Genomic DNA, 26,331 nt, shown 5'->3' with positions numbered 1-26,331 from the left:
TAAGGGTTTCATCTGTCCTAGTACTTCTTCCTCATGAGGGGCTTCAGTCTTATTTGTTAAGAAGAAAGATGGGACGTTGAGACTTTGCATCGATTACAAGCAACTCAACCGCGTAATGATTAAAAACCGTTATCTTTTTCCTCGAATCAATGACCTCTTCGATAAACTAATTGGTGCTCGATTATTTTCCAAAATCGATCTTAGATCTGGCTATTATCCATTAAAGATCGAAAGTGATGATGTTCACAAGACAACAATCTAAACTCGATATAGTCATTATGAATTCCTTGTGATGCCATTTAGGTTGACGAATGCCCCATTAGCTTTCTTGGACCTGATGAACTAGATATTTTGCCTATACCTTGATAGATTTGTCATAGTAGTCATTGACGACATCCTCATCTATTCTAAAAGCGAGGATGACATTTAAACATCTATGCTTAGTCTTAAAGAAACTCTGAGACAATTAGTTGTACGCCAAGTTCAGCAAGTGTCACTTTTGGTTGAATCATGTATCTTTCCTTGGGCACATAATTTCAGCTGATGGTATTCTTGTTGATCCTTGATCCCCAGAAAGTTACAACAGTTGAGAACTAGGAATGTCCGCAAAATGTCACTAAAATACAAAGTTTTCTTGGTCTTGCTGGTTATTATCGACGCTTTGTGAAAGATTTCTCCACCATAGCTCTACCTCTCACAAAGTTGACTAGGAAAGGCATTAAATTCGAATGGAATGATAACTGTGAAAACAGTTTCCAGCGGATGAAGTACTGCCTTACTCATGCCCCTGTCCTTGCTCTTCCCGACGATAGTAGTAAATTCGAAATCTATAGTGTCACTAAATGGTTTAGGTTGTGTGTTGATGCAGTATGGTAAAGTCATTCTTATACCTTTCATCAGCTGAAACCACATGAGATGAACTATTCCACACATGATATGGAGCTAGCTGTCATTGTCTTTGCTTTAAAAATCTGACGACACTACCTTTGTGGGGAAACGTGCCACTAACCACAAGAGCCTCAAATACATCTTCACTCAGAATGAACTGAACCTCCAATAACAGCAATGGATAGAATTAATAAATGACTATGATTGCACCATTGAGTACCACCCCGGTCATGCGAACTTAGTAGCTGATGCCTTTAGTAGAAAATCTCATGGGAAAGTAAACACATTTTGAGATATTCACCTTCCAATTCTGACAAAACTTAGGAGCACACGTGCAACCCTAGACACTAAACATCAAGCAACATTACTTGCTCATTTCCAAGTGTGACCAGTTCTTGGGGATCGAGTTTGAGCTGCACAGTTTAGTGATACAGAGTGTTTGGAGCTAATACAAGCCGTTACCAATGGAAAAATAGGAGATTTAAGACTTCGACAATCAGACGGAATGCTAATGCAAGGTGATTATAGGGTGTTCATGGTTAACGCTTATTATGATAATTTGTTCGCTTGGCCCGAAGCCAATTAAAGTTTAAATGACCTGAATGTCATTATTTTGTTCCTACGATCAAACTTGGACGGTTACGATCTATTGAATTCATTAAAGTGACCAGCAATCCACTAATTTGACAAGACATAAAATGTTATTGGCTTGAAACCCACTTTTTGGTAATTAACGATTCAATAAATTATTTCTCTTCTTTGAACCATTGACTATAGTTTGTAGTCCCTAAGCACTCACACTTGAGTTCCTAAAGCAACCCAAATCCACTACACTTAGTTGTATATTGTATTATGTGTTCTTACATGTACCTCCTTTTATGAACTGGAAATTCATAACTAAACTCAAACCTGTAGTTTTGAATTTAGTGTCCTTGAAACCCAAAGTTTTCATAAAACAATACACCCATGGAAACTCAAAGTTTTTCATGTAAACTATGTCTTAGAACCCAAATGTTCTAACTTTGATGCTTATGGATGTTTTATTTCTCATAGCAGTATTCATAATCTTGTTCCCTCCACTTAGTGGATTGTCAAATCGTCACAAGTTCCATTTCCTAATTTGGATGTTTCTAACAAAAACCACTTTATGTAAGTACAAGACGTGAATCTCAAGTAGACTATCAAGAAGTTGAATAAGCATCCGCCATGATCTTCATTCAAAGACTTATGCCTGAAGCATTACAAATGGAACTACCAACCGAACGAGGATTCCATGGCTCTTTGGCTCACTCCCACGAATCGTATAATCATGAAAGATATTGCCTGAAACACATCATGATTATGTCCATGAATGAGTACAATTTTGAAGTTTATAAATTTGGTTGAATTTTGACTGGAGAATAATTTTCTCGTCCTTCCATGTTTCTAACTTGCTCCTGAAACACAATGTAGAAAGCGGAAGTTCACCAAATTCTCATATTTGATTACTACCACAAATATGAGAGAGCTGTATAGACTCAGTTTTGGCTGGAGTCTACCGAAAGGTGATACCCAGTTTTGGTTGGGGCCCACCGAAATGCATAGCCAAATCTGGTTTGTCTCTCTCACAATCCAATTTCGAGTTTATTTTTACAACATATGGTAGAATCAGGGCTTGCCAAGGTGTGGCATCACGCCTGAAGCCTGACCCTTGACACCTAAGACCTAAAACGCAAGAATAGGGGATAGTATTCCTAAACCTCAACCCTATAGAATCTACTTCCATTTTGATGGAATAGATCATTGGTTATGCACCCATTTGTGCCCCTACGAATGTTGTTGAGGAGTACCATTCTCATAGTCAATATGTGAGACTAATTTTGCTCCACCAAACATGGTTGGAAGAGCAGAATTTTGACATGAATGACCTTGTTGGCCGATTCCCCTTATTAACTTTGGTTTCCTTTGTGAACATTTTTCTATATTCTTGGATTCATGTTAGGTGTTTGTTTTGGTTAGGAATAATGTTATCGATATTGTCCTCAAATATGAGTTAACTGAATCATGTTTCATGTATACATATGCCCAAATTCAATTAAACACGTGATTAGGTACGAATATGGGAGAGTTAGTTGTCTGGATGAATGCAACACTATGCACACTAACCTTATACCTAAATCACACCTCTAACAATGACTTCAAGTCTATCCAACCTGATTAAGAGCGATGGCACACTCCTCGTTGTATGAAAGGTACTGCATTACCATTTAAGAAACCTTATATTCTCCCTATTTTGAAAGAACGTTATTGAGTTTTAAGGATATTCAAGAGAACAATGATCATGAATGAAACCACTAAAGCAAATAGAGTGATATATCTTTGCACCACCTCAAAAAATGAGCTTACAGCTTCATTTTAGGCCAATGGGATACCTCCTAACTAGGACAAGCCACATGTGACCGGCCTAGAGCCGGGTGATTCAAGCAGTTTACTTGTTTTGGCATGACCATTTGGGATACATCTTCTTATTCGAGTAAGAATCTTGTGCTTACAGGCACACTTTGCCAAATTTTCTCATTGGGGAAATTGATGAATCAACAAACTGGTCACATGTTTTGTCCACACACATTACTGCTAAACCTCCTGGTCAATTTTAAGGGTTCACCATCTTGATTATCCCATAAAGTTTGGAAGATTGGATGATGCCAAAGAGTTTATATCTAAGGTTTTTGATAAAGTATTGCATGGTTTTATAATTAGACATTGAATTCCCATGTTCACCCCAACACAGCCTTGTAAAGCGATCATAAAGCGCAATTTAAATGATCATTCGGACCTTGGTGAACGCACCAAGCTTTCGATTTCCACCTAGGGCTATGCAATCTTGAATGCAACTATGTTGGCACGCCTTGAGGCCCATTACCACCCGACCTATTCGACATTATAGTTGGTTACTGGTATGAACCTGACATTTCGTGCTTACGCTTTTAGGTGTACATTCCATGTGCCAAGTTGCACCGCCGTAATGTACCAATATGGGTCTTCAAAGAAAGGATGTGAATCTTTGTTGATTGTCATTCTCCTTTACACTAGCTCTCTTAAAGCCCTCGCAAGCGATCTCTTAAAGCCCTCGCAAGCAATCTCTTTACCGCTCATTTGTGGATTGTCACTTCAATAACGGGAAAGATAAGAACGTCAACGTTCATGTAGAACGACTCAAATTTGCGTAGGCATTGCCTACTATGTCTCATCTCGATCCTTGTACCGTACAAATGTGATGTATTCTAGCTTTCAGAATGTTGCTTCAAACGCATTCCTCTGATCTAGCTAAAGTGACGAGATTATACACCAGCTGCAAATATGCATGCAAGGATAGACATACTTAATGGATGTCGAGTCTTAAATTTACATTTTAATTAGTTAAATTTACGAAAATACCCTTAACGATAGAAGCTTTGACTTCTGTTGACTTCCACTCATTGACATGTAGGAATTTTTCTTTTAATTTATTCACGTAGCATTCGTCGATACGAACGTGTGGGCACAAACGAAATCACATTCGGAGCTAAAATGAAGTTTCTATGAATTTTAGGGTTTAGGATGAAAGATCGTGCATGTGCAAGTCAAGAGACGCACAAGTTGGACAACCGAGTTTGCAAACAGATGGAAGTGGGTAGAGGTTCTTGTTAGTGTTTAGGAGAGTTTTGAGCTAGATTTCTTTGTGTATTTGTAATCAAATCAATCAGTAATTGAAATGAATTTGAAGGTACGTAGTATGATGAAGATGAGATTCAAACAAAAAATGGAGTTCATAGCTCCATGCACCTTCATTGGATTCGATCCACGAAACTCGGCGACAAACTAAGCATTATAGCCATTGCAATCCCACCATTGCACCGTGACAATGATCACGTGCATTACACATGCTTTCATTAAACTCTTAACAAATACGACACGTGTCAAGTTATACACCATTAAGATGTTATAATCTTGACCGTTCATTATAAATCTATAAACTGCAACTATAAACAAAACTCTTGGGCTAATTCGAACTTCTTCAACCCAGCAGCATCAGAGATGAATTGATCCAGCTGCCATGCTCATGCTCCAATAATTCTTTCTCTACGCCATTATTCGATAGGAATCATAACCTTAGCTTAGATAATGACTCACCCACAGCTGGTGAAGTGGAACTGTGGCAATCACCTGCATTCACATGAAAATCATCTTTCTCAGGTTTCCTAGTTTACAATGTTAGTTTTTGCCCTGCATCAGGAGGTTTTTCTTTTAGCAGCTGCTATGAATCAAGTCTAGCTGAGTTTTCTTCACCAGTTCCATCGATGCCTAGCTTTGTGCTCTTCAGTTCAAGTTCTTCAGTAGAGCAAAGAAATATATCGTTAAGATTAAAAACCAACATGGCGACATTAGATGCAGCATGTGGAGGTATACATTTCTTATTTCCTGGCTCCTTTTTTTATTCGAAGCTGACTACAAATTAGTTACATTGTTGCTAAATGACTAATAAGCTATTTATCTGTGCTTAAAATCCTTAACCGGGTTCTTTCTCCCTGGAAACGCAGAGTCAAGTGTGGAGAAACTAGTCGTGCTTACAGATTGCTCATCTGATAAGCGTGACTTCGATGGTGGGGAAGTAGAGCGTACAAACTTGTCTTCTAGGGCTGCTGGAATTCACAGCAAGGGGAACAACACAATTGGACTTGGCGAGCTTGATCAGCTTAATCTCGTTGTGATCAATCTGAATTCTTAAAAGTTATTCCTCGATTATATCCAGTTAGCAACTAGCTATTTGTCTAATGTTTTTTCTTTTATAAGGTTGAAATACGTCTTAAGTTAACTTAGTCCTCTCCAAAGATAACAATAACAAGATTCAAAGTCCGAGTTGTGGAAAACAACCCTTTTTTTTTTTTTTTTTTTTTGAACAAACCACATTATCTACGCTAAGGGGAATGAGAAGGCTTAGTCTCACAATGGGTTAGCAATAATGTGGTTGAAATTTGCCTTTAGTAAGAATCGAACCTAAGACCTCTCACTTACAAAAGTGAATAATACTATTAGACTATATTACTAAATGACAGAAAACAACATTTTACATTAAGCACAAAAATAAAAGTAGAAATGAAAAAGCAGACAAAACAAAAATGCGTTTGCCGGGAGTCGAACCCGGGTCTATTGCTTGGAAGGCAATTATCCTAACCGTTGGACTACAAACGCTATACAGTATAGTGAGTGCCAAAATTATATCACCATGTTCGTCGCCTAATTTTGACAAAGAAAACACCAAAGAAGAGCATATTCCTGAAATTTTTTGTTTGTTTTTCATTCCTCAGTTCTCTGAAGAACCAAACAGTCTTATCATCGATTAACAGTATCGGACATTCGATAACCACCCTGTTTTCGATATGTTGGTGGTGGTGGTTAAAACCTAGTTCCGCCACTTGCTGCGGTGGTGGTTGTGGTGCGTATCCAATGAGAGTTTCAAGAAGCATTTATCTCCAGTTGATATACATATCAGAATCCCTCGCTTTCTCCCCTCCAGTTAGCAAGTTATAAACTTGCAGAACGACAGCAAAATCATTGCACTTGGACATAGTTACATAAGTAAAAACCAGTAACGTGCATAACAAGTAAAAGGCGAACATCGCAACCGGAAAAAAAATGAAGTACAAGGGGACCAATCAACCATGAAAACCGGTGAAAAATTGCTGCATACATGATCCAACAATTGCCAGGTAAATGGGATAAAAGGGGCTAAATTGCAACTTCGATAGGTAAATGGTGGTACAAAGATTTGGTAGCTTCCTAAACACACTAACTTTATTGAGTCTCATCAAAACTGACCCTGCTCGATTCGGAGCCTCAAAAAAGAGGCAGCTAACAAACCCGCCCTCGCAAAATTTGAAAAAAAATTAAATTCTTTCTAGCAGTACACGATTACATTATTGTAGCTCAATGTACCGGAACTCGTTTTCAGGATGCAGGAGCATATTCTTGGATTGCTGTGGCCAGTTTGTTTCTATCTTCCTCTGTTTTCAACCTAATTAAGAAAGTACGCGCCACGACACTATCATTTTCATCACCTTCGCCCTACAAAATCCAAGAGAAATTGCACTTATTATTGGATGATATGAATTACAAGTTAACATTTATGCTTCACGGGGTACCTTGCATCATCCGAAACTATGTATAAGGCAATTAAGCCCCGCTACTGCTTGAAACTTTGAAGACCCGACAATATGTTTTGTTCTTAACAATTTACTTTACACACCAACCCAAAAAAAACCCAGTGACACAAAAAACTATTTCAAATTTCCCTACAGAACATACGTGCATGCGTATTTCTCTACAATCTACGAGGATTAAAAGTTTAAAACTAATTAATGGATCAAGAAATAAACCCAGAATCCCAGAGAAAAACAATCAAGAGTTTTCTTTGGCAGCCAAACAGCTTATAATAGCCTTTCTGAGGGTCAGATATTTAATCGATAGTTGTATAAACCTGGCTTCTTTTTTCCTTCGTAAAGTTAAATCGACCAAAAATTACGAATTGGATATCCAAATATCAGCATTGTCTTACCGCAGTATGGAATATTGCAACAAGGGAATTCTTCTGTACATTCGTCTTAATGCCAGAATATAACAAGGCATTAAGCTGCACTCTTCCCACCTGCCATCAGAAAAGAGAATAAGTTAAACTTCGGCTGAAGACGTACACTTCTAAATGCAATGACTTCAACTCATCAGGAAGCCATTAAAAAAAAGCAACAGATCTGACTCAAACAACGAAAAGGGACCGGCTGAAAACATATACTTCTAAATGCAATGACTTCAACTCATCAAGAAGCCATTAAAAAGAAACAACAGGCCTGACTTAAACAACGAAAAGGGACAACAGAAACTAAAAAATATTATGACTTTAAAAGGACGAAATTGCAATAAAGCAACAGAAATGAAGATTTTCTTCTTCTCTCAAACAAAGGCAAATCTAAGAATTACACCCTTTTGCCAACATACCACACTTCTTAAAAGCACACAATCAAACTAAAAAGACTAAAGTTTATGTGTCTAGAAGAAAACATACATCATTTCGAACAATGACTGTTGGTTTTGATTCTTTTGTACCCTTGCTGACACCCTCTTTGCATTTAATAGATAGCTGCCCTGTGCCTTTATCTTTCCATGCATCTTTATCTGCTGGATCACTTGACTGGAATAAATGGAGAGGGTGTTGAAAAAGTCAATCAGAATGTGCAAGTTAGAAATGGTGCTTGGCACATGCAATCTCAGGTTACCAAAACATTAAACAAAACACACCCGTCAAAGGCATCATGCAAATGTAAATAAACAAAATTGCATCGCAGAAATTTCCTATCTAAAAACGGAAGGATCTCAGACCAAAAATACAGCAGTTAATTTGAGCATGACAAACAGATAACACGCATTATTATTTTAATAACTTGACATGAGAACATACTAAAATTCCTAAAACAGTACCAAATGGCACTAATGAAATGTTCTTCAGTGGGTATGTAATTTGATTAATCATCATGATCACCCGATAAGAGCACCATAGTTGTTGACCTAGGCAAGCCTTTTATGTATGAAATACGGACTAAATGTCTAAAGCTGAGGCTGCCCCTCCTTATTTATTTTTATTCTTTTTTTTTGGTTTTGTGAAACATACCAATACAATACCGCACAATAAAATACTAGCATCAGTAACTGCAGTACAGGAGTTAATAAAATGCATGAATGCGCATGTTAAGTCTACTGATATGTATTGTTTAAAACCTCTATTTTGTACATATGGATATATCTATTACATCAACATCTTCATATAACTCAAACATGGAAAATCCAATATAAGTAATTAAGTATCAATAGACTGATACCAGCACGCATTTTTATAAACTTTGAATGAAAAAAGGGATTAAATACAACATTTGGAAATCAATGAAAGTAAAGAGGGTTTCAAATTTTGGTAGAGTGAACAAATTCAGAATTCTATTTATGAACAAATTCAGAATGCTATTTATGAATGTTATCTTAATGAATAGAGAAGATTACAAAGTTTCATACTCACATACCTTCACATAAAGTTTGCACTTGACTTCATGGACTACAACAACACCCTTCTCTTCAGACTTTTCCACAGATGGGCTTCCAGGTTGCTCCAATCCATTTTCTGGACCAGAACATGAACATTCAGTACTTAAAAAGAATCGAAGACCATATCGAGATAATTTCTACAACTATATCGAGATAATTTCTAAAACTATCAGCACAGGTAACCATCACCATTAAATTTTAACAGCTATAAATATGGTGAACGGGATGTAGTTCAATGCAAACCCTATATGTCCACAAACTTGGACCATGAACCTGACACAAAGGCACAAATATAATCATGTCCTGCCACATAGACCCACTAGTGGAACACTAAAAGGAATGCAAACTGGAGAGACAATAAATTCAAATTTAATGATCATGAAGTCATAGACGCATGAGCTTCTTTCCCTTAAATTCTGAAAACCAAGGAAAGCTTCTTCATACAGTCAGGAAAATCCAACATAACAGAAGCATTTGAATATGATATCTAATTACCCAAGTTGCAACAAAAAAAAAAAATTATTTAGTCAACTCCTAACTTTGCAAGTCAAGGAAGTGCCTTTATTTGTTGGTAGTCTTTAAAACAAAAACAAAACAAAAAGATAAATCAATTGTCCCAGGTTTCCCAAGTGAGGTGTCCTGAATGTGTCAACTTCATCTCCGGACTACTCTTTTTTGAATTGGATGTCTACGAAACACGTTAGTATTGGAGGACTCAACATGTAGGATACAGGCATTTACTTAAGGGATTCCATGCTTGACATCACAGGTGCACCAATTGAAAACATACTTAGTTCCTTTTATGTTGCAGCAATAGGCTTTAGGTTTCAAATTAATTGACAAATTAACAACTCGATCAAATGCCTAACCCTTAATAAAAAGGAACAAAAGGTGGTATTTAGCAATGAAAAAGTCTTCTAACAAATTAAAACCAAACATCGGAAGCTTACAAGCTTCACTCAGAGAAATGTTTCTAGATAACAAATGAGAACTCATTCATCAAGACAATAACTATAGTTGGATGCTTAAAGCATATGAAATAAAAATATGACATGGAATCAAACATATATGAAGAGGTAAATTGAGGGGGGAAATTAACAGAAAATAATAGTAAAGGTAAAAGAGCAAAAACTTATTGTCTCACCATCATCTGCTTCATCTTGCTTTGGGGGAGCTGAACTTTGAAATCCTGGTACAAAATTACCAAAAAGAAAATAAGGATGTCAAATACATCAAACTCACAGAAGTAACACTCCTCTACTAGAAATAGTATGGCTGGTAGATATTCAACGGTGCCATTTTTCCTTAACATTCTAAATAAGATTCTATATGTTCATGATACTAGCGATAAATCAATGACAGGCAGTAAGTAAGTAATAAGTTAATTGTGAAAATATATCAAGCTACTTGCAACCATTTCCAACAGTAGATTAAACATTCTGCACTTTTTAGGAATCTACAAACTTTATCATAAAATACTCCGGAAAGCACCGTACAATATCAGTGTTTTCTCCTGGTCAGCATACCCTTAATTACTTGTACCATGTTCTTTCTGTCCATAAAAATAATTCAACATAATTTAGGAATGAAACATTTTTGCTCTACTGTGTAATCTGAATTTATAATCGGATCTACTATGAAACACATCAAGAATCAAGACCATTTATACCATAAATGAAACATGTCGTTAATATGATACCCACCAAACATGGAAGGGGGCTGATTGTTGAAGGGCAACCCAGGGCTTTGACTGTTGGATAATAATCCAAAACTGGGAGTGCTGGAGAATGCCGCAGAACTCTGAGTATTGGAAGACAACCCCAAGCTTTGACTGTTGGAGAAAAGTCCAAAACTGGGAGTGTTGGGGAAAGCCACAGAACTTTGACTACTAGAAAATACTCCGGAGCTTTGATTATTCGAAAATATTGCCGAGCTTTGAATATTGGCAAATATTCCGAAACTTTCAGTTTTCTTTTGATCTGATCCAGTGCTCTGACTTGTGGAATACATTCCAGAACTTAGAGTACTGGGAAATAGTCCGGAGCTCTGACTAGTCAATAAGACTGGCGAGCTCTGGCTGCCAAATATTTCTGAAGAGCTTTGACTGTTAGAAAATTCTCCTGCAGAACTTTGGATTGTAGGTGTTACTCCTGTGGAGCTGTGGTTGTTGGAGAAGGCACCTGCAGAGCTTTGGCCGTTGGAGAATACTCCAGAACTCCATGAAGTTGCAAAGCTAACAGTTGTACCAATTGGTGAAAAAAAGGGTTTTGTCTGATTAAATTTTGTATTACTATTCGCGGACTCGGGAGCCATTTTCTTTTCAGCAGTAATATAAGATCCTGCTGCCGCCAAATTTTCTCCTTTTGCAGCATTTACTTTAAGCCAGTTAACGACATCACTGAATTTCTCCTGAAATGAGGGTGTGAATACAGAAACTAAATTTAATAAACATTTACTATATGGTAGAAACAATTTAAAGAGAAAAAGAGAAAGGAGGGAGGGTGGGGATGGGGGAGATAGAGAAACTAATAATGCGAAGGAAGAAAGAGTATGCAGGTGAAAACTGTTGCCATCCCCACCCTACCATGCCAAATGGAAATAATTAGGAAGGAAATAGAGGTCTTGAACAAGCAATTATTGAATGAACTAATCCAAATGGCTTCTATGAAAGAATTTTATTCAACATCTCGTCTAATTGCTAAGAATGTAGAATTACCCAGACTGTACACATATCCTTTCAAACAGATATAAAGTTGAAGAGAATTACCATAATGTTTGAAGCATGAGCTAGATAATCACGGACACCATCTTCCCAAAGTTCATCAGGATGATTCTTTAGTTGTGTTTGTACCCAACTGTACAAAAACATATTCATAGAGAAAACATTATCAATTCTAAAAGGTCCAAATTCCAATAAACATAAGACAACTAAGGGCCATGATTCTGAGTAGCAGGAATAATTTTGAGAACAAATAGGAAATTTAAATAATGTAGAAACTTCAATATCATATAAATCATATCAAGTCATACTGATATAATGAAATGCGTACGTAATATTTAATAAAGAAGAATAGTGTCAATAAAAAGAAACCAATTTAGTTGGAAACCTGATAAGAAACTTGGGCATAGCCACATTTAGCCACATACACATGATGAAAGCATATATAGTTGTTGCAAGAGAAATAAGATGGACCTTGCAAATTGGGTGTTCAGAGCTCTCACATGCTGCCGAGATGATGCAGCCCGCTGTGCATCCAATGGAGGTGTATCTGTTGACTGCTCTTGAGAAGGCTCTGCCCTATTGGAGTCATACGAGGATCCCGCCATAATCCTTTTGTTCCGGAACTGCATATTGGTGAAAGAGAAAATATAAAAAAAATTAACACAGCAACTGACATTCCAAAATCTCTAACCCCCACACTCCACACCCCACCAATATAAGAAATAGTATTCCCTTGAAAAACTTAAATGTGGAAATTTAAAACCACCAATAGCCCCTTCGATGTTTTGCATAAGACCCATAATTAGAGGCAGACATCCGAAACCGTAAAACCAAAACCGTTCCATACCTTTCATTATTAAAAACTTATGTTTCATTTTGAAACCAAACCGAAGCTCAATAATCAGGATGGATGCGGCATCAACTAATACCGTGCCGAACCGATGGAAATTAAATATAATATTAATATATATATATATATATATATATATTAAATTGATGTGTCCCGTCCCCTTTTAATTGGTTGGTTGTTTGGCAAGTTCATTCCTTCGAACCCCATGTAGAAGCTGCTAACCTACTGCCAAGTTCTCCCAAATAATCCCAAAAACCAGATTATTGCTACCGATGTACTTTATAATGGACATCATTGCAAGTTCATTCCTTCAATCCCCATGCAGAAGCTGCTAACCTACTGCCGAGTTCTCCCAAATAATCCCAAAAATGACTTCATCCAGATGATTGCTACCGATGTACTTTAAAAAGGACATCATTTCAAACCCTTGCAACTAGATATGCTTGCAATTAAGTTCAATTAGCTAAGACAATGAACTTAAATGGACTAACAATTGCCTCTTGGTGGCTGCCTGCAACAACCTTCTGGATTTGTGCACCGAGTTCAGACGGCGTCATTTGCTCAACTCCTCTACACTTTTCATGCCATGCTTCTTAAATTTGAGAATTATTTAATATGGTACCAAAGTGATACCAGATCATACAGAAACTAATTGGTTCGGTATGGTCTGGTACCATTTCCTCAAAACCCCCATACCGAACCATCCCATACCAGTGGACATTTCCGGTCTCACCTACATACTGTCACTATCGAAAGGCTAACTTTAACATTACTCCAAGTCAAAGCTAATAAGCCTAACATCTTCCTTGACATCAATAAAACCTGCTCCTTCTTACTTCTACCATAACTTCGCCGTCTACCCTTCTCCTTAAGAAGAGAACGGCCGCCTAATTTCCTTTTTAAAGTCTGCATATCTTCCACACCCTTTGCTCAGTTTTACTTTATTATTCCTACCTTATTACTTCGTGTACCCACAAAATCCTTGGTCAGCCCACAAATTGACAAAAGTTGATTTTTTTTTAACAAATAATCCCACAATTCCAATCTGTAAAACTAATAAAAACCCAATAACCCTTTTGGATTATGTACTCCTTAATAATATAATGCAAAGTTGCAACCTCTATAAGCTAATTCCCCCTTAAACAGCTCGACTAATCAGCTTAAAATTCAAAACCTTTGGGATTTATTCACACAAAACAATTAAAAAAAATCCGCAGGGCCTCCAATACACTTCAATCCCAAAAACAAAAGCTAGAAACTAGGGTTCCCCCAAAAAAAAAAAATCAACAAAAATTGCATAAAAACAACAAAAATGTGAAATTTTAAAAAGGGGAAGTGGTACTTACAGGCGAGTCAGAGTTGGAGTCCGATACAGAAAAACGTTTCAGACCTTTCGTCATCATGATTCGGGCTTTCCGGGTTCAAAAGCAGAATAGGGTTCTTCAAAATTTCTCTGCTTTTTCCTTCAGACTGGCAACGTTGCCAGCAAAACGGTAAAAAAGAAAAACCCTTTTTTTACAATTAAACAAAAAATAAATAAAAGGAAGGGTGATTAGAGCCTTTGAATCACGTGGGGAACCAACTTTTAATTTGGACCGTCGCATTGGTTTCCCACTACAGTATTATTTCACGTGGGTTTTTGTATTGATTGGAATTTGAGAGACCACTTGGCTACCGTCCATTTTGTAGTTTTTATCTTTCGGTAAATTACAGATTGCCTCTTTAGTTTGAGTGTAATTTCAATCCTCTACAATATTTTTAAAATATTTTAATCTTATATACATAAAGTCATGTTTAGTTGCAGTATCAGACATTCATTAATCAATTTGTTAAATTGACTACTAAATGATGGTATGACAAATGTACACTCAACAAATTTGCTAATCTGGATTACCCACCAATTTAGGAGTGTCAATTTATTCCAGGAACACTAATGAATCCTTTTCTCGGAATTGAATCCTATCTAGATCCTCTTTGTGAGGATCTTAGGTATCAGTTCATCATATTAGTCATCCTGCGATCAGTAATTATTTTTAATATTTTAATTTAAAATTGAAAACAAACAATACTTAACGACTGACTGCATAATGTACGATAAAAGACTAAGATGAATTAATTCCTAGGATCCACGTAATAACGATTAGGAGAGGATCCTCGCCCCTGTTTCTCCCCATCGTTTCCGTTCCACCAAAAAGAGGCAACAACCCGGTTTAAATCTTCACAGAAGTGTTTAGGGAGATGAAAACAACTCGGTGTAAATCTGCATAGACTAAGCCACGGTTTTGATCAAAATTTATTTGCCCGCAGTACTCAAAAGCTTGCTCTTCCAGCTATGAAGTATTTTCCACATTCTGTCTTTAATAAACCCGAATCATCAAGAGTGATTTCTCCCAACAATGGTTGACAATACCTAAATATTTCTCATGGCGTTCAATGGCCTACACCCCAAGCAGATGAGCCAATTTCGAGCGCATCGGTGGTTTGATATTTCGGCTAAAGCATACTTCATTTTTATGAAGGTTAACTTTTTTACCAGAGACGTTTTCATGGTCTTCTTTAGCACGGCTGAAGAGACTATCATCCGCAAAAGAGAAGACTATTATCCACGAAAAGAAGACTATCATCTTCTCTAGCACGGCTGAAGAAATTTGGAGGCAATCGACTTCTTTAGCACGGCTGAAAAGAAGACAATCATCCGCGAAAAGAAGATGATTCACAGATGGAGCTCCAGGACAAATTGAAATGCCAGTGAGTAGGCCCTCACGCTCGTTTATGACAATCAAGGCCGAGAGACCTTCGGCACATAGAAGAAAGAGGTATGGTGAAAGAGGGTCTCCCTATCGGAGGCCACGGGAAGAATGTAAATAGCCACGAGGACTCGCATTGACAATAAAAGTGTCTAAGACAGTGGTGACACAAATCTAATCTGATCAATTCACTTGGAGCAGAAACCCAACTTAATAAGGACACTCCGAAGATACGTCCATTCAATATGGTCATATGCCTTGCTAATATCAAGCTTTAGCGATAAGAATTTGTTTTTTCCCGCCGCCTCTCTGCTAAAAAGTTGGAAATTTCAGAAGCCAAGATGACATTGTCTAAGATGTGTCTACCAGGAATAATCGCGCTCTGAGTTGGCGAAATAATTATAGGAAGAATACTCTTGAGCCTATTAGCCAAGACCTTGGACATAATTTTAGAAGAGAACATTGTAGAGGCTAATTGGTCTCAATATGCGCATATCTTTCTGCATTTTCTGTTTCGGGATGAGGGAAACCGAAGTATAGTTGATTTGTTTGAGCAATTTCCCAGAGGAGAGAAAGGATTGAACATCCATGGTGACATCATGACCACAATATGCCAGAAACGTTGGAAGAAAGGTGTTATACCGTCCGGTCTAGGAGTCGTGGAAGGTTTCATTTGGAAAACAACTGCTTTGATTTCCTCCGCAGAAAAGGACCTGTCTAGTTCCTTATTCATCGTAGCCGTCACTCTATTCTCCCAAGAGCGCTGCAGGAGGTCAAAGAGCAAAACAACTCACTAAAATAGTTAAGTATTGTATCCTCTATTCTCTTATCATCCTCAACCTAGTCATCGTTAGCATTGGTGATCCCTTTTGTAACGAACAATGCTTGGAATTGTTTCATAAAATATTTCGAGGCTGATTCATAAAGCTTCACACTTAAAATTAAAATCATTCATATTATAAATTATTAACTAAGGATCATCCTTATAAAAAATCAAATAATAAAGATTATTTAGTCAATTAATTGTAGCAAATAGATAGACAGTTCGTAATAATTTTACCTATTTTGACCCTATATGCAATTGGATAACTAAACGTTCTCATCTTTTCTTAATTTTTTACAGTTATAATTTATACATAGTGATTATAATATAACAACTCTGGTCATAAGTACAAAGTTTTGTAAATTGGATCATAATGCGTTTCAGAGATCAGCAGGGTTTATTTGTGGCTGCAGCAAGGTCCGAGGTCCAGGCTCCCAATGTAGCCACGGCCAAAGGTTTAGCTATTTTTGAGAGGGTGTGAGTTGGCTGCGACTCTGGGCCATCGTTGGGTAATCATCGAGTCTGATTCGAATGAGATGATTTCATCTTTATCAACTTCGTTGGATAATGGCATATGAGAGGCCTTTCCTACCTTAACGGTTGTTAAACGTGTAGTGGAGTCCTTACAAGACTGTCGCTGGTCTTGGGTTCCAAGGTCAGCCAATATAGAGGCAGATACTTTGGCATCACGAAGAAGTATGGAGATGTGCAATATTACTTGGGTCTGCAGACCACCATCTTTGCTGGTTCATGTCCTCAATAAGGATGGTTTACCTTGTCCCCCTTGATGTCTAGTGGCAGTCGTTGGGGTGACACTTGAACCTGGTTTTAGTGTCTTTCTCCTTATTCCTTTCACTGCTTTGTTTTGCCACTTTGTTCCTTGTTGGTCTCGGTGTAGACTTTTCTTGTATATATTTGGCATCTTTGCCCTGGTATTACATTTCCAGTTTCCATAAAAAAAAAAAATAAATAAAATAAAAAAAAATAAAAAAACATAAACAACTCCAGCTCAATTTGTTTGTAATGCATTTTGGCATAATCGAATGCATGAATTTGATGAAGAAATTCAAGTAAGGCGCAATGATAGGAGCATATTTATGCGAGTTAGTTAGCTTGTTTTCTTGCATTTACATAGTTAGTTTCTATTTATTATAGTGATTTAAGTCATTTTCGTGTGCTTGTAGGTTTAAATGGCAAAAGAGTCAAGAAAGTGCATTTTGGTGAATTTTAGAGCAATTTTGGGCTGGAATGGATAGCTTGGATATGGAGCAAGGTGGATGGACGAATTTGAAGTCAAAAGAGGCTAGGAACATGCTACAAATATGGAGAAACAAATTCAAGACAAAGAAGATAAGGAAAGAGCAAGAAACATGGAACCTTATCCAAACTACCTTATCTTATCCAATCTTATCTTATCTTATCTTATCCTATCCTAATCTTTTGCTACCTTAATTCCAGCTACAAGGGGGAGTTGTTTTCAGACTTGGACACATAAAAATATGTTTCTAGAAGACCTATCTCTTTCTAGAAGCCTAAATCTGCCGCACCCCCTATCCCTATTCTCTTTGGTTTCTGATTTCTAGATGGCCTTTTCCTTGTGGATTTGGAGTGTTTAATTCTTCTCCAAAACAATGACTCTATGCTGTGTGTTTTAGCCCTATAAATACTACATTCTGCCGCACCTATCATTCACCACATCCTATACATTTACACCATAATTCACACCACACACGAGCTATAAACTCAGAAAATCCCCATTGTGCTGCAACTGTGTAAGGAAGGAGAAGAAGAAGCTACCTAGAGCCGTGCTTGCCATTTAAGACGTTAGATTGTTGGAGCGTTTCTAGGTGTATTCTATCTTAGTTTTCAATGTTTAAATTTAATTGTCTTTGTTTAATTGTGAACATGAGGAACTAATTTCTTTTTAGCTAAAGGTGGATTCAAAGCCATGAATATATATGTGATATGAGTTGATTTCCTCCAGTTATTGTTTCATAAAACATGAATGCGATTTACTTATCTGTTTGATTGATAACTTATTCTTGTATGTTGATTAATGAGGCCTACTTAGTTTGCATGCATGAATTTGATGCTAAAATATAAGGGAATTTCACCTATTAGTTATGAACTTATATTTACAAGTAGTGGAGGTTGCTAGTCACAATCGTGTTAAGTAAATCCATGGCAAGAGTATCATGCAGTTCATAGTTACGAATGTCATGTCAATGCTTATGATTTTCATAGAACTTAACGATCTTTGATTGTATCTCTATTATGTTTTTCATATAGGGAATTGTTGAGGAATAATTGGGTTGCCGATGCATTGTCCATCCAATTCAATGAAATTAGGAAAATCTGAGAGTTAATTTCTGCAGTTCATGGTTAATTTGGGGCATTGTCATTCATGGTTTATAGGAAAAATAACTGGAAATCGATTTATATGCATATGTGCCATGTGTGGAGATGAACCCTCTAGCTAGCCATTCACCCATATTTCACCCAATTTCGTCCAAGTTGTTTAAGAGTCTTTAATCTACTTGTCTTTACTTTAACTTCGTCAAAAACCCAATCCCCTTTACTTTATTATGTCAAACTAGTTAGAATATGTCCAAACATGTGTTTTTAAGCGTTTTGAGTCAAGTTAAAAGTAATTTTCGTCCAAATCACCTTTAGTGTCTAGTTTGAGTCTATTTGATTATCTTGTGTTGTTTTGAGTATTTTTACTGTGTTTCGAGTTCTTTGAGTCTAGTTAAATATTTTTAAGCTTAGTTTTGTGTTTTTGAGTTAGTTTTAAGTAGATTAGCAATCCCTCCTAATCCCCAGCCTAAAACAATCCCTACTTATCCATACAACAATTGTCAACAAGAAGGTTTAATTTGAATGCTATTATATATCACATCACGCAACAAACAAAACAGAGCAGCAGCCATGGTGTGTCAGCCAACTGAGAAACAACCTCAATGGGGTGGCTCTATTGCTGGTCGTTCTTACAAACCACGAAATAGAGCGATGTCGCATGCCAATCTGATGAACAACTACTTCAACCCCAACTCGGTGTACACATAAGAGGATTTCAAACGTCTCTTCTAGATGAAGCGTCATGTCTTCGAGCGTTTACTTCATGATGTCTAGCAGGTCAATCCATACTTTCAACAGAAGCGGGACAGAGCAGGCCGCCCTGGTTTCTCACCTTATCAAAAGGTTATTGTTGCACTCCGAATGATGGCTTATGGCTCCCCAGCTGATTCGATGGATGAAACCCATGGTATGTCTAAGTTTACATGCCTTGATACTCCTGAACAATTCTGTGAAACAATTGTTCAGGTTTACAAAGACGAGTACCTCCGTGAGCCAAATTAAGAAGATCTGAATCATCTCCTTCGCAAAGCTGAAGACCGTGGGTTTTCAAGCATGATAGGGTCATTACACTGCATGCATTGGGATTGGAAGAACTATCCCACCGGATGGTAAGGAGGCTTTAGCGGAAGGTCGAGAAAGCTAACTGTTGTGTTAGAGGCGGTTGCCTCATATGACATATGGATCTGGCATGCTTTCTTTGGAGTCCCTAGATCCCAAAATGACATTACAGTTCTTGAGCGTTCATCCCTCTTCAATAACTTGACGGAAGGTAAAGTACCTCAACTTGACTACTACATCAACCGTTAATACAATATGGGGTATTACTTGGCAGATGGCATCTACCCAAAGTGGGCGACACTTGTTCAAGCAATTCCAAACCCTAGGAATGATGCAGAAAAGTTGTTTACCTTACACCAAGAGGCGTACCGGAAAGATGTTGAGAGAGCTTTCGGTATTCTACAAGCACGGTGGAAGATCATTAGCGAACCGACAAGAGGGTGGAGTCGAGAAAATTTGGACTCCATCATGATTTCTTGCATCATCTTACACAATATGATAATGGAGGATGAGCGAGATGGGTATATTGATGGAGAGTCCGATGACAACCAAAAAGATCTAAATAGGTCAAGAAGGGCTCATGCAAAAATATATGGATGGGCCTAATTTGCCTTTCAATCCAAGAACTGGTAGTATCTCTATAAATATGTACATGAGGCGCTATAAAATGATACGTTCTCGTACCACAAACAAGTACCTACAACAGGATCTTGTTGCACATCTTTAGGCCAAAAGAAGCATGGAGTAGGCGTTTAAGTTTTATGTTGTTAAATGTTTTTTTAAAAAGTTGTTTAAGTTTCATGTTGTTAAATGTTTTTTTTTTATGTTGTATAATTTGTATGTTGGTTAATGTTATTTAATGTTGTTTAATATTGTTTAATGTTATTTATTTAATGTTGTATAATGGCTTAGGAAGTTATAGGAAAAAAATATAATTTAAAAAAAAAATATGAAACAAATTTTGTAAAATAGAAATTATAGGAAAAAAATATAATTTAAAAAAAATATATGAAACAAATTTTGTCAAATAGAAATTATAGGAAAAAAATATAATTTAAAAAAAATATATGAAACAAATTTTGTGAAATAGAAGTTATAGGATAAAATTAGAATTTAAAATAAAATAAAACAAATTTTGTGAAATAGAAGTTATAGGAAAAAATGGAATTTAAAAAAAATATGAAACAAATTTTGTAAAATAAAAGTTATGGGAAAAAAATAGAATTTAAAAAAAATGAAAAATAGAAGTTATAGGAAAAATTTTGTAAATAAAAAAAAAATAATAAAACTGTTAAAAAAAAAAAAATCAAATGCAATGGTTAGCTGACGTCAACCAGCCGTTGCATTTGAATTTTTTTCTAAAGCATTCCCTGTCGGTTGTAACCGACAAGAAAGCTGATTTTTCTGGCCAGCCTCGGGCTGGCTGGCTGGCTGCATGCAGCCAACCCTCCAGCCCTCCAGCCCTCTCCGATTCTGTGGGGCCCTTTCAGATTCCATAACCCTCTGGCCTAGCCCTCGGTTGGAGACGATTTTCAAGTTAGTTTCGGCCTTCTGGCCCTCTGAATCATTCGGTTGGAGATGACCTTAGTAAGAGGTTTTCAATAGAAAACATTTGCTCATTCAAAGGCTATTTTTATCACGTTCAAAATATGAGAGCTTAGTTTTAAAAATTGTTATTAATATTCTAAAAATATTATTATGTATTTTATTGCTGTAAAAACACAAGTGATAAATTGCATATAAAAAATGCATTTGACCTTTTGCAAGTGTTAATAACAAATTCGTTAAATTAAAATCTTGAACTACATGGACTAAAAATTTAAAAGTGTGATTTTGTTGTTAGATCTATCAATTAACCAAATGAAACAGACCACTCATCAGCCAAGTGATAAAAATAGTTGTCAGAACCATTTTACGCATGCGAGGCATAAATAATAATAAAAACGCATTTGGTTGACGTACCTTATCGTTTTGAGGGGAGCAGGTGGTGGTTGTGGGGGTGGTTGGCCGTGCCATGGTAGCGGAATCCTCACCCACTTCCCCGCCAATTCTCTCGCTGACTTTATCTTTCCCTAAACTCGTCGTTTTGACAAGCACGACGGCGTTTCGCCCTGAACTCTGGGTGCTTAAACTAAACTCGCTCTCTCCCCAACTGTTACTGTCACTTTTACTTCCACTGCTTCTGGTACTTGCTGAAATTCTGGAGACTGTGATTGCGGTTTTGGCTGCGGTGGTGTTGGTTTGGTCGGACGGCAGAGGTTGGTCCTCGAGAAATTCAGGGAACAATCTCCACTGTCCTATATCATTCTCTTTTTTCTCTTCCTTTGTTTCTCCGCAGCCGCCGCGAAAGGCTTCTCGGAAGAAGCAAGACCACGCCTTTTCGTAGAGTCGGCGAGGATGGGAGGCTCTTGAAAGCGTTAATGACGACGTAGCAAGCGGCGGCGGCTCTGGAGCGGCTTCGGCGGAGGACTGGATTTGGAGGAGTAATCTTACTGGGGTGCTCGTGAGTGGGCGGTTTGGATAATGATGAGCTCTTCAGGTCAATGTCGAGGAGGAAGCGGACGGTGGTTGTGCAGCACTGGCGGCGGGGGAAGGATTTGAAGCCGTTGGATGAGCAGAAGCTAAGATCGTCCATCAGAAAGTCCTTCCGCAGCACGGCCTCTGCTGGGTCGCAATGGGTTTTCTAAAATCCATTCCGATATTTGAAAAGTTACGAAAAGAAGAGCAAATGGGTAGTTTTTGAATTGAGAAAAAAAAGCAGAGGGCTATTTTTCTGAAAGCTAGTGGCACGAGAAGAAAAAAGCTCATCTATCATGGTGAAGGCCCATGATAAATTGCAATTCACCTCAGATATTGTACCCGTTAGTATTCTAGATGTAATAAAAAGTTTCAATTTCTACCACGGACAATACCCGTTGTCAAATGCAATATAACCACGGATTGTACCCGTTGTAGATTGAGATCTAACACCACGTGCTATGGCCGGTGTCGATTACTAATTGATCACAGCTAATGTCCGTTATAAATTATTTTCCAAAATAAAAAAAAATAAAAAATAAAAAACAATTTAACAAATATATACATATATATATATATATATATTTTAGTACAAAATAACCAACAAAATTGCATATTTACTACAATATAGTAACTACCTAAAATATACTTGATAATATTATAACATAATTTAAAAATACTTGAGTTTCCAAATGAATACATAAAAAATGGAAGTCATAAAGTACTATCCATGTAGTGCCTAGTAATTGTATTAGATATAGCATCCTCCAAGACACATAATTCACTTGTATGGCGGTACAAAGATATATTCTCCACTTTGACAACAGTTACCCAAAATTTTCAACAATCAGGACCAAGCACCATGTGATGAGCTTTCGCCTCAGGGTTTGTTAATTCTATTTCTCTAGTTGAAGACATCGAGACAAGTTAAACAAAATCAATTTCATACCTGAGGAGATGATTTGGAAACCTGGTAACTAGAATTGGGAACTTGTTTTACACCATTCTTAGTTCTTTGGAGATCTATACAGCCTCCCTGAGATCTATAAAGCCCCAAAATCTGACCCACAGGCCGTGTATTTTGTAACTGCCTCATCGGGGACCTAATAAAAACAGTAACGAAATAAGAAAGAGGGTCAAACAAGTGTTGATAACAAATTTCAATAAGTTCGCAAAATGAATGATAGAGAGTTCATTAGAGATTATGCATTGAAGGAATACATTTGATATTCATGCACTTTTGCACAGAGAAATCAACTGGCGTTACTTCACAACAAAACACTACCCCTCGTGTAAGTACACTACTCATGCCTATTTGATCAATATGAAATATAGGCCCGAGTCTAAAAGTTCAGGCACAAAAGTCAATCTCTGTAGTTTACCACCCTACTCAAAATGAACACATATATAACTGAAACACGAAATGATTAATCCAACCCACCTTCAGTAATTTTCACATAGAACCAAAGCATCACATACATCTCAAAACAAGTATCAATGTTTATACATCTTAGTAATTTCCAACATGTACAGTTGTAGCAATCACTGTATCCAAAAGGGTGTTGGCAGTGTAACTATTTGACTGCAATCTAATACGCCTTGGCTCAATATCCATAGAGCTCTTTGACCAAAAGGCGAAGGTAGATGAGTCGGTTTTCTGCATGAGAAGAAAAATAAACATACAAATTACTTTTACCTCAATACATAAATTAAAAGTTCCTTAACGAACTTGATGCTAAAGTAAAATGAACTTATGTCATATCTTGTAATGGTGTTGAGGGGATATGAGAGAAAACATCGTTCGAAAACATGTCTGGAGATTGTGAAATGGGTTAAATACACAATATGAGAAAGATGCATATTTGAATCATGCCATGCTCAACAAAGTCAATATAGAGTTGAACCGTTGGGGGGTTTTAGTAAACAGGTTGATAGCGTCTTTCTATGTTTCATTATTCTTACATGTGTGGAACAAAATTGTTGATTTTCTAGTTCTAAGTTTCAATGTATTTCATATATTCAAATGTACAAGTGACAGGGTATATATGAGAGAAGAGAAGAGGAAGAGGACCGGATAGTTAGCTGCAACAAGCAGCTAACTAGAAGGAAGAAAAGAAGGATGTCTATCACAGCCAACAAAATCTAACCTACAACACCCAATCAGTCACCTTCGTTAGATTAAGGAAAAGAGCTTTATCTACTTTACACTAATCAGTCACTTCCCTTAAATTAAGGAAAAGCTGATTTACAACAATATGGCCTTAAGCTTACCCTAGAGATACACCTATGGTAGCTGACCCTAGAAGCTAACCCTAAACCCATCAGAACACACTTCATTTCTTCAAGAAAAATGTTACTAGAGAAATCCTTCTTCTTAACAGAAATCCCAGGAAGAAAGGCAAAAGCCAAGGGGAGAAATTAATACCAGCATCCACAGAATCTAATGTACATTGCCTATGAAACCTGCTGAACCACCCAATCTTGCGACTCTAATAGCGACATTAGCAGGAGCACCACCAGGAGCTTTCTTAAAAACAGGTGCTTTAGCAAGTAAAACTCGACCAACGGTGGGCATAAAGTCAATTAGCTTTTCCCCAAAGCAAACAACCAGAGACTTATCATCTTGTGACCCTCCTTTTTTATAGGAGGATGCATCTTTAGAATCTTCATGCAAAACCAATTTTTTGTCCAGAGCTGCAGTCACATCATTTAAGCAGTATTAGTCAAATTGCAAAGAAGTTCAACAAGCTATGTCTACGCCTCAATGTTGCATATGCAATAGTCCGCCATGGACATACATTTAACGTTAATTAATATGAAAATTTTCTCATCGTTTATGCAATTAAGTACGCTAAAAAACACACAATTGCTCCAACTGGGACTATGTTAGAATCAATTCCCCTTATTTTATCCAATTTTGGTACTAAAACTAAAACTACAGATTAACTGATTCAGAAACTCGAAAATGCATGTTTAGTAAACAAAAATTGTTCATCTTTACAAAGCATCTATTACCCAACTAATCCTTTATTGTTTTAATCGTGATTTTTCAAACAGACAATAAATCAACTACCAAACACGCGTGCAATGTAAATCGTAACACACAGTGAATCTATACAAAGCAAGAAACAATATTTCGAATATAATAAGATTCCGAATCACATACTAGAAAGCATATACAGCCATAACAGGAATTTTTCACTTGAAAGAAGTTAATTGTTAAGAGAGATTCACAAGTGGGTAAACTTTGTAACAAAGATTTGATCAAACACGTAAAGAAAAAGATTGATTGCTGCTATAGATAGATAAAAAATATAGAAACCCAATACAAAGAAATGCCCGAGAATTCAGAAATCATCAATATTTTTTGCAAATCAATGATCTTTCACCTAAAAAATGTAACTCGAAGAACCCAGATGTGAAACCGCCCAATATAATACTAATGGATTGAAATCCCAAAATTTAATCAGGATGTACACATATGATCAGAAGCATCGTATACAATCAAAACTTGGAAGGAAGATTTAACGAACTTGGGGCGAGATTATTAGCCATTGCGGGAATAGAATTATCACCTCCATAAGCATAAACACCATCGCTATACCCGCATCGGGACCTGCATCAAACCGCTTCCTATATGCATCCGAACCCAAATCGGATCGGCTTTGGTTGTATCCCCCATACCAATCATCTAAATAGGAGCCGTCGGAGCCACCGCCATGATCGAATTTCAGATAATTCTCGTATAGATTTTCATATCCATAACACATACATGAGCATATTGGAACAAGCTTTGGGATTTTTACCTTACAGAATAAGCCGCAGACTTGGGTGCGCAGTCAACGGAAGGGAGGACGAGTTCGCGAGGAACTCGTCGGGTTTGCAATTAGAGATGGTTTTGTATCTGATTCCGAAATGGTGGAATTGGGCTCGGGTATGCAAAGGTGAAGGCGTTTGGAAATTTCCGAAGAGGAAAGGCAGAAAAGCTGCGAGAGAAAAATGAAAATGAGGAGGCTAACGCGCTCTCTTTGAAAATAGGGAGTTAGAGATTTTGGGCACTATGCCAAAATTTGGGGTGGCATTTGAATCCAAGATTTGAGTATTTTAATGATATAAATATTTGAAATTTACTGGGGGGTTGAATATTCTTTTTATGCAATGTTTTTTTAGCCAAAATGGTTCTTGAGATTTGCATAATACATCACTTTGGTCCCTGAGATTTCAAATCAATAGAAGTGGTCCCTGAGATTGTCCACCATCC

At 37.1% G+C, this 26,331-nt stretch overlaps 1 protein-coding gene, 1 non-coding gene and 1 pseudogene across 3 annotated transcripts; all 3 read right to left on the bottom strand.

Annotated features, from left to right (window-relative positions):
- Window positions 1-6,027: 6,027 nt before the first annotated feature.
- TRNAG-UCC (transfer RNA glycine (anticodon UCC)) lies at window positions 6,028-6,099 on the bottom strand. Its single transcript has one exon. It is a non-coding gene; the product is annotated as a tRNA-Gly (tRNA).
- Window positions 6,100-6,544: 445 nt separating this feature from the next.
- Window positions 6,545-14,179, bottom strand: LOC137710929 (uncharacterized). Its single transcript, XM_068450095.2, has 9 exons — window positions 13,913-14,179; window positions 12,188-12,339; window positions 11,762-11,849; window positions 10,698-11,403; window positions 10,139-10,183; window positions 8,973-9,070; window positions 7,967-8,092; window positions 7,463-7,552; window positions 6,545-6,972 (listed from the first exon to the last, which is right to left on the bottom strand). The coding sequence occupies exons 1-9, from the start codon at window positions 13,967-13,969 to the stop codon at window positions 6,856-6,858; spliced, it is 1,479 nt and encodes a 492-aa protein (XP_068306196.2). The 5' UTR covers window positions 13,970-14,179; the 3' UTR covers window positions 6,545-6,855.
- A 1,612-nt stretch (window positions 14,180-15,791) lies between these two features.
- LOC148696304 (uncharacterized) lies at window positions 15,792-25,771 on the bottom strand (annotated as a pseudogene). The gene is made up of 4 exons (XR_015963617.1): window positions 25,646-25,771; window positions 23,020-23,173; window positions 21,516-22,236; window positions 15,792-16,076 (listed from the first exon to the last, which is right to left on the bottom strand). The product of XR_015963617.1 is annotated as an uncharacterized LOC148696304 (transcript).
- Window positions 25,772-26,331: the final 560 nt, after the last annotated feature.

This window comes from Pyrus communis, chromosome 6, assembly GCF_041283825.1.
Source record: "Pyrus communis isolate YQ-2024b chromosome 6, ASM4128382v1, whole genome shotgun sequence".
Lineage (NCBI taxonomy): Eukaryota > Viridiplantae > Streptophyta > Magnoliopsida > Rosales > Rosaceae > Pyrus > Pyrus communis.
The sequence above is the reverse complement of the archived record's forward strand: the minus strand, read 5'-3'. Positions and strand labels throughout refer to the sequence as shown.

What these genes read in the sequence shown, in the direction of transcription:
- LOC137710929 (XM_068450095.2), bottom strand. Translation starts at nt 13,969, where the DNA reads ATGATGACGAAAGGTCTGAAACGTTTTTCTGTATCGGACTCCAACTCT. An exon ending in TCAGCCCCCTTCCATGTTTG is followed by an intron (nt 10,184 to 10,697) that starts GTGGGTATCATA and finishes ATTTTGTACCAG; the next exon opens with GATTTCAAAGTTCAGCTCCC. An exon ending in GCAAGATGAAGCAGATGATG is followed by an intron (nt 9,071 to 10,138) that starts GTGAGACAATAA and finishes GTTCTGGTCCAG; the next exon opens with AAAATGGATTGGAGCAACCT.